We start from the raw sequence: 16,645 nt of genomic DNA on the forward strand, positions 1-16,645 counted from the left end.
GTGTTTGTTTTCACAAAGAGCTGGGTCAGCACACTTAAAAATTCAATAGATCAACAAAGCCCCGTGTTTCATTTTGCTGCAACACTCTAGTTTTTGTGGTGGAGGCAGGATCAGAGAACCACTGAAAGTATTAAGAACAGTGTTTGCTATACAAAGTAGACTTTATGAACTATGTTACCATCTAGAAAGAGGATGAATCATAGTATTAGAGTCACTTACCATGAGTTTGGATTAGTGGTCTGAACTAATCATAGTATTAGAGTCACTTATCATGAGTTTGGATTAGTGGTCTGAACTAACTAACCTGGTTCTTACAGGTTTCTGGGAAAATACAGGTCGTGAGTACCTGACTACACAAGTGTCTGGATCCTTGATACTGAGCGAGCTCATGGAGATGTCTGCGGAAGGCTGTACCTCTGAGAAGAGTGGAAGTCAAGCACTTGCGTTTCTTTTGATGATACTCTTTATCAGTCGGGCAAAGAAACCAGGGAGAGGGGCTGAAAGCTGGGATCTAGAAGTCCCTATATATCTTTCTATCACACTTTAAAGTGGCTCCAAAAAGTAATGGCTTCTTCACTTCTGCCTTCCAAATCTGATGCCAAGTTCGGCTACTGGTGAATTAGAACACGGAATCATAAAGGATTCTGGGACCTGCAGTTCCCATGGGCCACGTTGACATAGCACAATCCAACAGAACAATCTCAAACTCTCTCTCTCATGGTGATATCACAAGCGTTTCTTAAGTAAATGCCTACTGTCCAATTCCCAATCACAAGCAAGAACAACAGGGACGGGCAAAAGCTGAAAACAACAATTCATATAATTTCATAATTATAAAAACTACTTACAAGAAAAGTGGAAGACTCCTCTGGCCAAAAAGAAATAAAGACTCTCAATAAGAAAGGTAGAAAATATATGATGGTTGATATCCATATCTGCCACATTAAGTCAGTAAAAAACACCCAACAAATAACGAAGTGTAATTGTTCCAATAACCCCTTAGAGGACCATTTAAAGTCCACAAACTAAAGATAAAAGTTTTGTTTACTGAAATGTAAGAAAAAACACTACATGCAAATTTTATGTACTATAGCTAAGAGTACTTGGAGAGTTATTTTTCACCTAAATGTTTACTTGCAAAAGAACTGGAAATATACTACCTATGGGTCCATTTTAATAATGAGATACTCATAAAGGCAATACCATGTTTACAGCTTTCATAAGATTTCCCTCCTGGTGTGAATTTTCTGAAGCACTGTGCATGAATTCACTTGCAGGAGGACTTCCCACATTATATATGCAGTGTTTTTCTGTAATGTGTGTTCTCGTATGTCTTCTTAAGGATGAGGAACAACTGAAGGCTTTCCCACATTGCTTACATTCATAAGGTTTCTCTCCAGTATGCATTCTCATATGTATTGGTAATGATGATGGCCATTTGAAGACTTTCCCACATTCCTTACACTCATAAGGTTTCTCTGCAGAGTGTTTTCTCACATGCTGTTGCAAAAGTTCAGGCCAACTGAAAGCTTTCCCACATTGCTTGCATTTATAGAGTTTTTCAGCAGTGTGCCTTTTCATATGTTTTTGTAAGGATATGTGGCAATAGAAAGCTTTCCCACATAGTTTGCATTCATACGGTTTGTCTCCAGGATGCATTCTCACATGTTCTCGAAAGCAAGCAGGCAAATTGAAGGGTTTTCCACATTGTTTACATTCATAGGGCTTCTCTTTAGTGTGTGTTCTCATATGTTTTCGTAAGGATACGGGCCAGTTGAAACTTTTTCCACATAGAGTGCATTCATAAGGCTTCTCTCCAGTGTGCACTCTAATATGTCCTTGAAAGGACGAGGGATGGCTAAATGCTTTTCCACATTGGTTACATTCATAGGGTTTCTCTCCACCGTGAGTTCTTTCATGCCTTCGGAATGACTGGAGGTAAATAAAGGTTTTCCCACACTGTTGGCATTCATAGGGTTTCTCTCCAGTGTGAATCCTTTCATGTCTTCTAAAGGATTGGAGATAAATGAAGGTTTTCCCACACTGTTTACATTCATAGGGTTTCTCTCCAGTGTGTGATATCATGTGTCTTCGAAAAGCTGAGAAGTAACTGAACGCTTCTCCACATTCCTTACATTTATGTGGTGTCTCCCCAGTGTGTGATATCATGTGTCTTCGAAAAGTTGAGGAATACCTGAAAACTTCCCCACATTCCTTACATTTATAGGGCTTCTCTCCAGTGTGTGTTATCATGTGTCTTCGGAAAGTTGAGGAATAACTGAAGGCTTTCCCACATTCCTTACATTTATAGGGCTTCTCTCCAGTGTGGGATCTCAAATGACTAGTAAGACTTGAAAAATCAATGAAGGCTTTCCCACATTGCTGACATTCATAGGTTTTCTCCGCAGTATGAATCCTTATATGCCGGTTGAGGGAAGAAGTACGAGGAAAGGTTTTTCCACATAACTTACATGCATAGGGCCTCTCTCCTTTGTGGGTTCTCACATGCACTCTTAGGTCTGAAGAACAACTGTAGGCCTTCCCACATTCCTGACATTGATACGGTTTGTGTCTAGTGTGAATGGCAATGTGACTCTGTAGAGATGAATGATGCATGAAGACTTTTGCATATGCACTGCATTCATTCTGTTTTACATCAGTAAAGGTTTTCTGGTACAGATTAAGATTTGAAGTCTGACTGAAGCCTTCCACACATTGATCATTACTTTCACAGATTCTCTCCACCACATAATTTCTGTTAAAAAATGAGAAACGTGTTATCAATAGTTTGACTAATAATGATTTCTTGCCCTAGTGGGCTTTGCTCAATGGTTAGAGCATTGGCCCACAGACTGAAGGATATCAAGTTCAATTCCAGTCAAGGACACAGACCTCAGTTGCAGGCTCAAAGACTCGATTCCCAGTCCCAGTCAGGGCACGTGTGGGAGGTGACCGATCAATGTTCTCCACCCCTCCCCCCCACCCATTCCCTTCCACTCATTCTAAAAATCAATGGAAGAAATATCCTCAGATGAGGATTAACAAAACACAAAAATAAATAATAACTTATTAATATTTATTAATGTTAGAATTTCAGTAAATATGTTGTTTTCTACCCTAAGTAATTTGTTTTAAAGTGGAATGAACAGAATGGATTGCCCACAGCCATTATGAAAACAGTGTTTCCTAAACATGGGCTTTTCTCCTAATTCTTTTCAACTGTTTCTAACACGCAACATCTAAGTCATATTTAATAAAGGTGTTTCTTTTGTGTGTGAAAATCTGAATAAACAAATTTGATCTAGGCTTATGTGGGTTGTTAGTTTGTTTGCTTTTTAAATTTCAAGACATACTAAGATTCCTCCAGGAATGCAACTCACCTCAGATCTCTCCACTGGTTTGTGTGCTGATCTTCAATGCTAAGTTCTTCCCAAATTTTTCCTAAGATGGAGACCCAAGAATTTCTGGTGAACTTCGCTATTTTATCTTCCTTGGACATTTTATTCACATAAATATCCTGCTGAGAAACTGACCCATTGGACCTAAATTGAGTCTCATCATCTGAAAACGGAAAGGGAACAAATGTTAGCCAAATGTGACACTGAGGAGGTTAGCTGTGTCAGGACTTCATCAGTAACAAGTACAAGAGGTCAAAATGGCAAGCAATTTAATAAACAGTAAAATTCTCACAAAGTTACAAAAACAAACTTTACTGGGCGGCTTAATAACCCATGAAACCTATATCCACTGATAACACTTTTCTTACATGAAAAGACAAACTCAGTCTAATACACAGATTCTCATTTTCATGGAGGAGCTATTAGATTCTAGCTCTATGACAGTTATGACAGTGTCTTTCTTAATTATTAATGTATTCCCTTTCCACATTCCAAATCTGGGAACAGTCTTGATATTTAAAAAAAATGCATGTTTCCTAAGTGACTAAGGGAAGGAACACTGTCATTCTTACCCACGGAGGCCAGGTTTCTAAAGGTTTCCAGCATCACATCTCTGTAGAGCTCCCTCTGAGCAGCATCCAGCAAAGCCCACTCCTCCTGGGAGAAGTCCAAAGCCACATCCTCAAAGACCACCGAGTCCTGAAACATCCAATTTATGTGCAGGAGGATGAGTGAGACTCACAGTCCTGAGCAACTGGGCTCAATTCACCTAACATCTAGTCTATGACTCATCATCAGAACCTCATACTCCATGTCCACACTCAAGTTCTCAGAGATTTAAAGTGCCACTAACACAATAAACCTACCTCTACATTTTTACTGTGTTCACATCAAGACTTATTCTCTAACCAAAGGGTTCAGACCACATTAGGGAAATTGAAGAAATTCTATGCAAATTAAACAAATATTCACACTTTATGAACCACCAATCGCATGTGACACAAACAACTTCAGCTCCTTCCCTACTGCGTACCACATCACTCAGTACTATGTGAAGCCCAAAGTAAAACCTGGATGAGGGCTTACATTTAAAAAAAAAATAAATTTATTTTTTAATTACAGTTGACATACAATACTATATTAGTTTCAGGTGTACAGCATAGTGATTAGACATTTATATAACTTACCAAGTGATCACCCTGATAAGTACCCACCTGACAGCATACATAGTTATATTACAATATTATTGACTAAACTAGAGGCCCGGTGCATGGATTCGTGCACATTGATTAGAAGGTGGCCGGCGGGGCAGGACTGGGCGAGACAGGCCAGACATGCCCTGGAGCCAACCTCTCGCAGTCCCTCCCTGGCCAGCTGCACCTGGGGCAGCACCGAGGCTTGAAGGTCATCTGTGGAGTGAGCGGGGTCCCTCTGGCAGGTGGGGTTCCTCAGCCTGGCCTGTGGGGATCGGGCCAAAACCGCCAGTCCAACATCCCCCAAGGGGTTCCCAAGTGTGAGAGAGCACTCTGCAAAGTTGCTGTTGCTCGGCAGCTCCTGCGTTGAGCGTCTTCCCCCTGGTGGTCATTGCATGTCATAGCTATCGACCGGTTGGCTGGTTGGCCAGTCGGCCGGTCACTTAGGCTTTTATATATATAGATTCCCTACGCTATACTTTACATTCCCATGACTATTTTGTAACTACCAATTTGTACTTTTTTTAAAAAAAATTTGTTTTTGTTAATCCTCACCCAAGGATATTTTTCCATTGATTTTTTTTTATTTTTTTTTTTTAGTGGAACTGAGAGAAGAAGGGGGAGGGAGAGGAAGAGAGAGAAAGAGAGAGAGAAATATTGATAAGAGACATGTCGATCAGTTGCCTCCTGTACACACCCCAACTAGGGCTGGGGATTGAACCTGCAACCCAGGTACGTGCCCTTGACTTGGAACAGAACCCGAGACCCTTCAGTGTGTGGGCCAACACTCTAACTCAGGAGTGGGGAACCTTTTTTCTGCCACCAGCCATTTGGATATTTATAACATCACTTGTAGGCCATATAAAACTATCAACTTAAAAATTAGCCTGCTATATTTGGTCCAACATTTAATTAACTCACCCCCAATGCCTTGGCAGGGCCAGACCAAATGATTTCTTGGACCTTAAATGGCCCATGGGCCAGAAGGTCCCCACACCAGCCAGGGCCCAATTTGTACTTTATTTATTAAGGTATTACAAATGTGTCCTTATCCCCCCATTGTCATTTTGTACTTCTTAATCTCTTCCCCTTTTCACCCAACCCCCTTCCCACTTGGCAACGGTCAGTTTGTTCTTTGTATCTGTGAGTCTGTTTGCTTATTTTGTTTTTTAGATTCCACATGTAAGTGAGATCATATAGTATTTTGTCTTTCTCTGACTATTTCACTTAGCATAATACCCTCTAGGTCCATCCATATGGCCACAAATGGTAAGTTTTCATTCTTTTTATGGCTAAACAATATTCCATTGTATCTATGTACCATGTCTTTACCCATTCATCTGTCAATGGACACTTAGATTGCTTCCATATCTTGGCTACTGCAAACCATGCTGCAATGAACATAGGAGTGCATATATCATTTTGAATTAGTGTTTTGGATTTCTCATAAGAGTACTCTTGCTGACCTTGAGGGCAAGGTTAAGAGTCCCTTTTTGCCAAGGAGTTAACAGAAGTAAAAAACATCCAATGGTAAATCCGCCTTTGATTAAAAAGCAGATAAAAGATTCGCCAGTGCCTTCCTACAAAGGAAACACTTCCTCATCTCAAATTCCAGGAGAAAGCTGATTCCCTGCACAATTTAGAGGCTGCACTTCCAATGTCTCTCATTTTCATATCCCTCCCCTCTGAGCCCCAGAGTATGTCAGGCCAACCCCTAAGCTCATGAACCACTGAGCTGCACGCTTCCTTTATTTTATTTTATTTTTTTTATTTTATAATCCTCACCTGAGGAGTGAGGATATTTTTTCCCCACTGATTTTTAGAGAGATGAAGGGAAGGGGGGAGGGAGAGAGAGAGAAACACTGATGCCCCAACCAGGGGTGGGGATCAAACATGCAACCCAGGTATGTGCCCTTGACTGGCAATCGAACCCACAACCCTCCAGTGAGCAGACCAACACTCTAACCACTGAGCCATGCTGGCCAGTGCTGCACTTTCTTTAAACCCTTGTTTTTTACTTATTTATCTATTTTTTACAACATTTTTATTGATTTCAGGGAGGAAGGGAGAGAGAGAGAGAAATATCAACGATGAGAGAGTATCATTGATTGGCTGCCTCCTGCACGTCCCACACTGGGGATCAAGCTCACAACCCGGGCTTATGCCTTGACCGGGTTGGTGCCTAAGTAAATGCTCAACTACTGAGCCACGCCGGGCTTGTTATTTTAAAAAAAGGATATTAACCCACTGCCACCCATGAGCAGGAGACAGAGAAAATACTCAGTCAATTCTGCTGCCAGTACTTACCTATTCCACAGAGTAACAGCATAGTCGGACTATCCCTGTTGTTGGTACAGGGAATGACAGGAGGTCCCAGAGTCAGCTGAACTGCTGTTAGAACACCAGTTATCAGTAGTGTTTCCTCTAATCGATTCCCTTGCACACTGTGCAGAAGAAGAGGTTGACAGCTCAGGCCTGAGCTTTTTATCCTTAGAAACTACTGAGGCACAGCTGGCCTTGGCTGGTGTCTGGGACCTCAGACTCGGAGGTTTCATACCACCCGAACTGACATCCCTCACACTGTCTACACTGACTGCGCAGACAACAGCACTGATGCTGAACACCTGCTTTCCTTCCAGGAGTCTGAGCTTGGAGACACGCTAGCAGACGAAGCTCCTATCATCAGCTGCAGTAAAACTCCCAGGCACTGGGTCTCTGTGCGCCTCCCTGGTAGACAACATTTCACATGTTGTCACAACTCACTGCTGCCGGGTGCACTCCATGTGACTCCTGGGGAAGGACTCTTAACCACCCCCTGGTTTCCTCCAGCGCCCCCCGCCATGCACCTTTTCCCTTTGCTGACTTGTCCATGTCCTTTTGTGGTCACAAATCATAGTCATGAGTGCAACTATAGGCTGAGTTGGGAGACTCCTACTAACAGGGCCTGGGGGTTGTGTTTGAGACACACAAGTAGATTTGCTAGAAAACCCCAACACACTGAAATATGGCAAAAGCACTGTCTGGGGAGGAAGGATGAAGAGGGGGGATGGTACTCTGGTGCCAGCGTGGCTTTGGAGCTGTCCATGGTCTGAAAGAACGGCTGAGTTGCTGTCTGATGGGAGATAAAGTTGACAGAGGTAAACATGAGAGATCTGACTCCAGCAGGGCTGGCTCACTGGATAGGTAGGCTGCTTCTGGCCCTGCTGGCTATGTGAAAAAAAAAAAAAGATAGCCGAGACTGGTTTGGCTCAGTGGATAGAGCGTCGGCCTGCGGACTGAAAGGGTCCCAGGTTCGATTCCGGTCAAGGGCATGTACCTTGGTTGCGGGCACATCTCCAGTGGGGGGTGTGCAGGAGGCAGCTGGTCGATGTTTCTAACTCTCTATCCCTCTCTCTTCCTCACTGTAATAAATCAATAAAATATATATTTTTTAAAAAGATAGTCTTGGTGAGGCCTTTGAGTTTTGTTCTCTCCTTTAGCAAGGAAAAAAACCAAAAACCCTGAGTTCCCAAAGGTGACCTCTGGATGGGCAAAAGTGCTAAAAGTTTGCATTATATCAAGAGAGAAAAAAAGTTAAATCAGTTCCCAGAGTTGGAGCAAACTTTAGATAAAGCAAGGGGAAGGGGGTAGGAGACTCAGCCAGCTGGGGCCGCTGTAGCCTCCTGACCCACCTATGCATTCTGGCCAGGACCTTCCCTGACAGCTGTAATTTTATCCCTGCAAATGCTGAGTTTATAACTAGGGCTTTATTATGGATTGAACTATGTTCCCCCAAAAAAGATACGTTGAAATACTAATCCCTGGTACCTAACGTGGTTATACTTACAAAGCCCTTATTTAACGTGGTTATACTTACAAAGCCCTTATTTCCTTAGAAATAAGGGCTTTGTAAGTATAACCACGTTACAATAAGGTCATTACAATGGGCCCAAATCCAATGTCCTTAGAGAGGAAAATGACATAAGAGGACAGAGAAGCACAGGGGAAATGGCCACGTGAAGAGGAACCAGAGACTGGAACTGCCGCAAACCGGGAATGCCAGAAGCTGTGACAGACAAGGAATGTTCCCAGAACAAGGGTTCTGAGGGGGTGTGACACTATCAACAACTTGACGTTGGACTTGAGCCCCCAGAATTGTGAGAGAACAAATTTTAAGGCCCCCACACTGTGGGTGCTTCCTATGGCAGCCCTAGGAAACTAATAGGGGTGTCAGTGAATCTGCAATGAGAATAAAGGGGGAGGAGATTTTTTACTTAAAATGAGTGATTCCTGCACTTGCACATATGATAAAAACTGGTGCAAATGGTATATCCATATGACTTCACCAGTGCTAGTGGGATCACCCCAATCTGTACAAAGAAAAAGGTATCAGTGAGACACAACTTCCCTGCTTTTTGCCACTGTGCATGGGTTGGAATGTAAACTTTAAGTATTAGAAACGAGATTAGGTCTCCATAACTGATGACTTTTTACTGTGATTTTTACCTACGTTCAAAAAAGAAAGAATGAAAATGAAAAGATAGGCAATCACTAAATGGGAGGTAGACTTTTGGAATTTTAACACATGGCGGGCGGATCACGAGCATTCTCGTGCTTTCATATTACACAGTGTTTTACATAAATGTTAAAGGCATGCCTTAAAATTAAATACCCATTGCATTTTGAAGTTATTTATTACATGTTCTTACAAGCTAATATCAGCTAGCAATAAAACTACTGGTGCGTAATGTATTAAGTAAAAGTTTCCAGTTTGCTAAAGAATTCTTATAAAAACCTATTTCTTTTTAAAAATATATATTTTATTGATGTTTTTACAGAGAGGAAGGGAGAGGGATAGAGAGTTAGAAACATCAATGAGAGAGAAACATCAATCAGCTGCCTCCTGCACACCTCCTACTGGGGATGTGCCTGCAACCAAGGTACATGCCCTTGACCAGAATCGAACCTGGGACCCTTCGGTCCACAGGCCGACGCTCTATCCACTGAGCCAAACAGGTCAAGGCATAAAAACCTATTTCTGATGACCTGTAGAGGCTGACAATTGTCCAGCAGTCAATTTGGACTCTAAGACAGACAAAACAAAAAGGGCTTAAGACCGTCTCATTTCTACTTGCACTTGGGCTACAGCTGTCTGCCCCTGCAGTGTCTCAGCCTTCCTACTGAGAAGAAAAGGTCCTGGTGTTTGATGGCATTCTGAATTCACAACACTTGCATTTACACTTCCTGGACCTGACTGTGAGCTAAAACCCAACAGCGTCCAGGACGGGCTGTTTCGGCCTCCGTACACACTGCGCTGGCCTGAAAGCAGGTAGAAGCTCCACGAACAGGACTTCGACTCTGGAACGTGGGAGATTTCGAACAGCTCTCTGTGAGGCCCTAAACTGTGAAAACCTCATGGATGCAAGTGGGCCTGGTGGGATCCCTTACCGTTGTCTATGGCAAAGGCTTTGTTCTACAACAGGATCATCTGAGACCAAGCTGCTCCTGTCACAACTGTTAGCGTCCACACTGGCAGATCACCTTCAGATGCCCTCTGCACTGTGAGGTGGACGAACGGGTGCCGTGGCTAAACAAAACTGTCCGAAACGGACCACCTCAGCAGTCCCTCTGAAACAAGGACTAGACTGAATTATTGGGTCTGCACCGAGAACTCTGAGCATACAGTGGGGCCTGCTGACCCGGCTGGCTGCCTGAGCATCAACCCATGCACCAAGAGGTCACCAGTTCAATAGCACGTCCTGCTGGGGTGCCCTGACTACTGTGAACTCTGAGTTTCCAGGGGAGCAAGTGTGCCCTCTGGGACTGTACTTCTGGGGTGTGTGTCCCATCAGGACACTGTCTTAGCTGTGGATAAGGCGCTCAGGTCAGCTTCAGCTTACTGGCCAGAGTTGTGCGGTGCGGGAACGGACACCTGAAGCCAGGTCAAAAACAACAGAATACAGCCCTGACCGGTTTAGCTCAGTGGATAGAGCGTCGGCCTGCGGACTGAAGGGTCCCGGGTTCGATTCTGGCCAAGGGCATATAACTTGGTTGCGGGCACATCGCAGGAGGCAGCTGATCAATGTTTCTCTCTCATTGATGTTTCTAACTCTCTATCCCTCTCCCTTCCTCTCTGTAAAAAATCAATAAAAATATATATAAAAAAACAAACAAACAAAAAAAAACAACAGAATACAGATGTTTGAGGAAGACCACCGCCACCCCACGCCCAGCTTTCTAAGACCTTTACGGTTAATGGGATTTACTTGAACTGGCTCCTAAAGGGCATAACGAAAACCAATACTGCAGGTGGTTCTCACCCTACTGTAGAGGATCCTACTAATAATTTTGCTATAAAGGTATCTTGTGCAGCCGGGCTGGTGTGCCTCAGGAGTTGAGTGTCAACCCATCCACCAAGCAGTCACCGTTCATTCAATTCCCAGTCAGGGCACATGCCCAGGTTGCCTGCTCGATCCCCAGTAGGGGCGTGCAGGAGGCAGCCCATTGATGTTTCTCCCTCATTGATGTTTCTATGTCTCCCTCTCCTTTCCTCTCTCTCTAAAAATCAATAAAAATGTGTGGGTTTTTTTTTTTTTTAAAGATGCCTTGTTCAAGGGCCAAGGGAACAGACTGTGCTGAAGTGTTAGCCGAGCTGGCCTGAGAAAGTCCTCAGAAGTCCTGCTTGCGAGGTTGGGCCTGGGCGGGCATGTGAGAACTTGGATGTAGGGAGAGTTCCCAGCACCCTGATACAAGCAGCTCCCTCTGCCTTTTTATACAAACAATCAGACTTCTGCCAAAGACCTGCTCTCCTTTGACGAGTCTGAATTCTTGTTCGGGCCAGGAAGAAGCTGACTACACGACTATCCCCCAGTAAAAACCCTGTTACTGAGTCTCTCGGTAACTGTCCTGGTTGGCTTTTCAAATGTGCTGTCACCCCTGGCTGCTTTGTGATGTCACTAGAGGGGACCCTGGACCTGTTCTCCTTAGTCCTGGGCCTTGGGCACCTTTCTTCTGGGCTGCCTGTGCTTTACTCTGGCATTGCCATAAATCATGGCCATGAGCAAGACTACAGGCTGAGTCCTGGGAGTCCTCCTAGTCCTCACGAATGGAATCAGTGCCCTTGTAACAGAGACCCAAGAGAGCTTCCTGGACCCTTCCTGCTTTGAGGACACAGTGAAGAGACAGTATCTATAAACCAGGAAGCCGGCCTTCAACACACACCAAAACTGTCAGCACCTTGATCTTGGACTTCCCAGCCTCCAGAACGGCGACAAATAAATGTTTGCTGTTTATAAAACCCTAGTCTGTGGTATTTTTGTTATAGCGGCCAGCTGACTAAAACAGGAACTCCCAACACACCCTACTTGAAACCGTCGAATACTTTAACACTCTACAACATTCACTTTTAAAAAGTGCCACGGAGCATTCATTACATGCAAAAAACGTTGCAAAGAGTTTTTATACACATACATTAGCTCCTAGAGCAGTGATGGCGAACCTATGACACGCGTGTCAGCACTGACACGCGTAGCCATTTCTGATGACATGCGGCCGCATGCCGAGGATGAAACATTTGCTGCTCCTGAGGATGAAACATTTGTGACTAGAGTCTTGGAGTTAGTTTTTTCCTCAAAGTGACACACTACCCGAGTTATGCTCAGTTTTTTGGCGAAGTTTGACACACCAAGCTCAAAAGGCTGCCCATCACTGTCCTAGAGCCTTGTAATAACTCTGTAAAGCAGACATTATTAAAACTGGTTCATAATAGAGGAAACGCAGAACAGTCCATGCATAACATCACACAAACGCCTACCACGTGCATGTCTTTCACACGCACCTTACAGCTGTTTTGTTCCCAGTGTGGTAAGGAGAGAAGCTAGATTTCCCGGCACTTTGAGCCAGCAGAAGCATCCTGCTCCATGCTTACATCCTCATGGTCCTTCCCTGGTGAAGCCCTGTATCGATCCGCTGCTTTGTTTGAAGATCTGACCTCTGGCTCTTTCACTTAGTAAAGTTGATTTAGGTTACAGTGACCTAGGTCTTAGTACTTGCAGGCACTTGGGCTACAGCACTGACCAAAAAATTCTGAATCATGTGGATCTTAAATTCTTTCAGAGGAAAACAACAAATGAGCAAATCAAATATAAGCACCAAGGAAAATGTGGCCTAGTGAGGGGGTCAGGAGGAAGATATAGATCTTCACATGTTCATTTGTGTATGTGTGTATATATCAGTATCAATATAAATATGAATGACCGGCTGAAAGGTAAAGAACAGTAAAATAACCCTTTGAAATAACACTGCAGAGTGGTACCTAAATTGTTTAAAAATATATACGTATATTACATATATGTATTACATATACACACACACACATATATATATATATATATGTATCTTCATGCCAACATATTGGTTACACACATCAGAGTGAGAGAACCTGCCATTGGGGTTCATTTCAAGTGGGGTACCTGGTGTGAAAGCTTGTTCTACATTTAGGGCTGGATTTCATTTCACAGATTATTATTTTTTAATATCTGTCAACTGTACATATGTCATATACATTTTCCTACACTGATATTATCTTATACGATAGAAAACTCTAAAATCAATTCATATGATTTGCCTGTAATCATGTTAGGAACTGCTGAAAACTATTTTATAATATTCAACATTCGCCGAAACCGATTTGGCTCAGTGGATAGAGCGTCGGCCTGCGGACTGAAAGGTCCCGGGTTCGATTCCGGTCAAGGGCATGTACCTTGGTTGCGGGCACATCCCCAGTAGGGGGTGTGCAAGAGGCAGCTGATCGGTGTTTCTCTATCATCGATGTTTCTAACCCTCTATCCCTCTCCCTTCCTCTCTGTAAAAAATCAATAAAACATATTTAAAAAAATATTCAACATTCATACATCTTACCATTGGGAAATAGATGGTAATGTACATAACCTGATAAAGGAAAACTGATAAAAGAATATTTAAAAAAAAATACAAAACAAAGAAATATAAATGGTATGATGTTGTTTTCTCCAGACAATTAGGGACAAACAAGTATGCTCAGGACCTCCTTCCTGGTCAGCATACGAGGAACTCAATCCAGACCCAGAAGAAAACAAATGTACAAGAACTAAAAGAGAAAAACACCTTGTCTTTATGCCTACCTCTATCAATTGTACGTGTAGGACACCAACAGAACAAAAAAGTAATCACAGAATACGATTTTTAACAAGAATAAAAATTCAATATTAAAAAAATTTAATTAGTACTAAACAAGTCTAAAGAAGGCTATCAAAATAACCAAATGGAAAAATTTATAAACATTAAGAAAAATAACAAAGTAAAATGAAAAGATCGCACATGTTTTTAAAGTGGAGAACTCAGTGTTAGCAAAATAACCCTCTGAAAAAAGGCCTATTCAAAAAATTCCATTAAGTCCCCAAGCCAGATTTCTTTTTAGGACTTGAAAAATACTAATTTTATAAACCTAACAGGAAGAACAAAAAGAGCCAAAATGTCCTGAAGAACAAGGCAGGGGCCTGCCTATCACAAAGCGAGGATTTTAAAGCCACAGTAATGCTGACATGATGGAATTAGAAGAGGAACGGACAACTAACTCCATGGAAAGGAACAACCGGAAGCGGGCCCTTGTCTATTAACTCACAGCAGGGCAGCCACAGAACAGTGGCAGAAATTGAAAACTAATACATGAGACAGTGACAAAAAGTTATCTAAATAACAGGGATGCTTTACTCCCATCTCTTCCACAGACAGTATCAATTCACTGTAGGTGAAAGCAAAGTGTATTACCGATAACAGTAAACAACCGTGCACCTGCTGTCACAAGTTCTCCACCCGGCCCAGGAAAAGAGCTGATATTTTGGTGAATCTCTATAGTTCACCAACTCACCTACCACACCGTGTGGAAAAGTATTCATTTCCCCGCTGCCCGCTGCCATATTGGAAGGTGTTGGGCACGCTCTTGCACTCCATTATGCTCTGCTTGGGGCTCCTGCCCCTCCCCACGACTGTCCTGTTATTCCCATTCTAGGTCTCATGATTGGCGGCCTTCGCCTTCCAGTGAACCACCTCACCCAGTCCCCAGTGGACCGCCTCCACGCGGCCCCCACCTGTACCTGGTCCCCCCCCCCGTTACTCTGACTGACCCTTACAAGTGACATAATATCCTGCTCCCCCAACTCGGCCCCGCTGATGCCCTTTAGGTCTCAGCCCTCCTGCTAGCAGATGTAATAACAAATTTAAAATTCTTTACCCATTTTGGCCTCGGGCGTTCCTTTCGGAGACCCTAACAGAAGGGGTTTTCTGTTTCTCTGACAGTCATTTCCCCAGTAGGACTCTCCAGGCTAAGCCCTGGAATTCCTTTTCTTACATCACTCAAAGGAACAGAAGAAGGTTTAACAAATGAAAAGAAAGACACTCTCCCCCCCCCCGCCCCCCATGAAATTCATCTCTTAGGAAATATTAACTTCCCTGCTCTATTAATTAGAAGTATTTTATATTTTGCGGGAAAACTGAGGCTCCAATAAGTGAATACGTACATCTTTTCAAGGGGACAAGCCCAGGTAGGGGCAGTGCTGAACTGGAACATAAACATAGATGACTTCAAACTCAAGCTTTCAGTGAGCCATCCTATCACGTGGGAGACCCCTCCCGCCTGTGCTCCCTGAACAAAGGACACAGTGAGTCCCAAGTACAGGTGGCTTTGCAGGTGACTGCTACACCGCACTGGGTGAGCTTCCCCAGTCTTCGGGGTTAGTTTCTCTCCCTTCAGGGGCCCGAATCATTTCCATCTTTCTCCTAGATACCAGAGTCCTGTCCGTCCTCCAAGTTTTAATAACTGGGGTCGGGGTCAGTAGATCCGTCCTAATTTGGGGCCCACACCCAGGTCTCCCCAGACTCCCCGCCCATCCCGTTGGCTGTCCGCTGAGAGGAGCCGACCAGGGATGATATTCCCCGCCCTCCGGGGTGGATGCAGCAAAGTGCGTCTGAGTCGCCCGAAGCCCAGATTCTGAGACCCGGGACCCAGCGCAGGGGCCGGACAGGACTCCAGGGCTCCACCCCGAGCCGAAGGAGGAGACTCGGGTCGGGACCCGGGGCGTGCGGGGAGATCCGGCCCGCGGCCGCTTCCAGCCCCTCCGAGGCTCGGCCCGGCCCTACGTACTCACCATCTCCGGGCTCTCAAGGCGTCCCCTCCTGGGCCCACGCAGGTGTGAGCTACCTGGGGCTGCGCGGGGCAGGTGCGCACCAACGCCGCAATCTGCTGAGAGCGACGTCCACGCCCTCTTCCTTCCACGGGACCTCTGATTGGACCTTGTTCGGGATCCTGCGTCTCAGTGGACGGTGTTCTGGCACGCCCACACCCGTGGGCCTCTGACGAGACAGTACTCGAGACCCGCCCTGGAACCTCTGATTGGACAGTTCTCCGGGATCCGCCCCTGCCTCCTGATTGTTCCCTATGCACCGCCCTAATAGCTCTGATTGGACAGTTCTCTCAGGCCCCGCCCCCTACGTCTGAGTGACAGGCCGTCGGGACACTCTTGGCTGGCCTCAGCCCAGGACGTGGGCTCAGAGTAGCATCCTTTCCCTGTGACTCTGCCGCCGGGTCTGAGTCCTCCCCCTGGACCGGGACGTTCTAATTCAGTTTCTTCTTGGAGCGTTCTCGGTGCGGAGCTGGGACAGAACAGGAGGGTCTCATGATCTGGGGTCAGCCCAGGGCGGAGCACCGTTGATCGGTGCGCTTTGTTTAAAAACAGAGACAATAGTGACGTCTCCGAGTGCACAGCAGGGCCTCGCTAGGTTTTGACTTGTGACCTTTGACACCGGGAGACCCCGCCCTCTGCCCTCATAATGGGGCTTGAGGTCAGCAACCCGAGGCCCCGGTTCCTTGGCCCCCAAAGTGGGAAGTGGGACCCTGCGGCCCGAGCCTGCACACAGGGCTCCTCTCAGCACAGCCATAGAGGAGATGTTAGAATTCTCAGTGTGCATTTACGCTGCAAGGAAATTTCTGTCAGATCAGGTTTTCAGTGTATTCCAAGAGAATTTTGAAAATGAAAGAGC

The 16,645-nt window shown here is 44.7% G+C and overlaps 1 protein-coding gene across 1 annotated transcript; it reads right to left on the minus strand.

Moving 5' to 3' along the window:
* Positions 1-879: 879 nt before the first annotated feature.
* Positions 880-15,916, minus strand: LOC103294410 (zinc finger protein 555-like). Its single transcript, XM_028159265.2, has 4 exons — positions 15,754-15,916; positions 3,971-4,097; positions 3,381-3,561; positions 880-2,755 (listed from the first exon to the last, which is right to left on the minus strand). The coding sequence occupies exons 1-4, from the start codon at positions 15,754-15,756 to the stop codon at positions 1,189-1,191; spliced, it is 1,878 nt and encodes a 625-aa protein (XP_028015066.2). The 5' UTR covers positions 15,757-15,916; the 3' UTR covers positions 880-1,188.
* Positions 15,917-16,645: the final 729 nt, after the last annotated feature.

This window comes from Eptesicus fuscus, chromosome 6, assembly GCF_027574615.1.
Source record: "Eptesicus fuscus isolate TK198812 chromosome 6, DD_ASM_mEF_20220401, whole genome shotgun sequence".
NCBI classification, from domain to species: domain Eukaryota; kingdom Metazoa; phylum Chordata; class Mammalia; order Chiroptera; family Vespertilionidae; genus Eptesicus; species Eptesicus fuscus.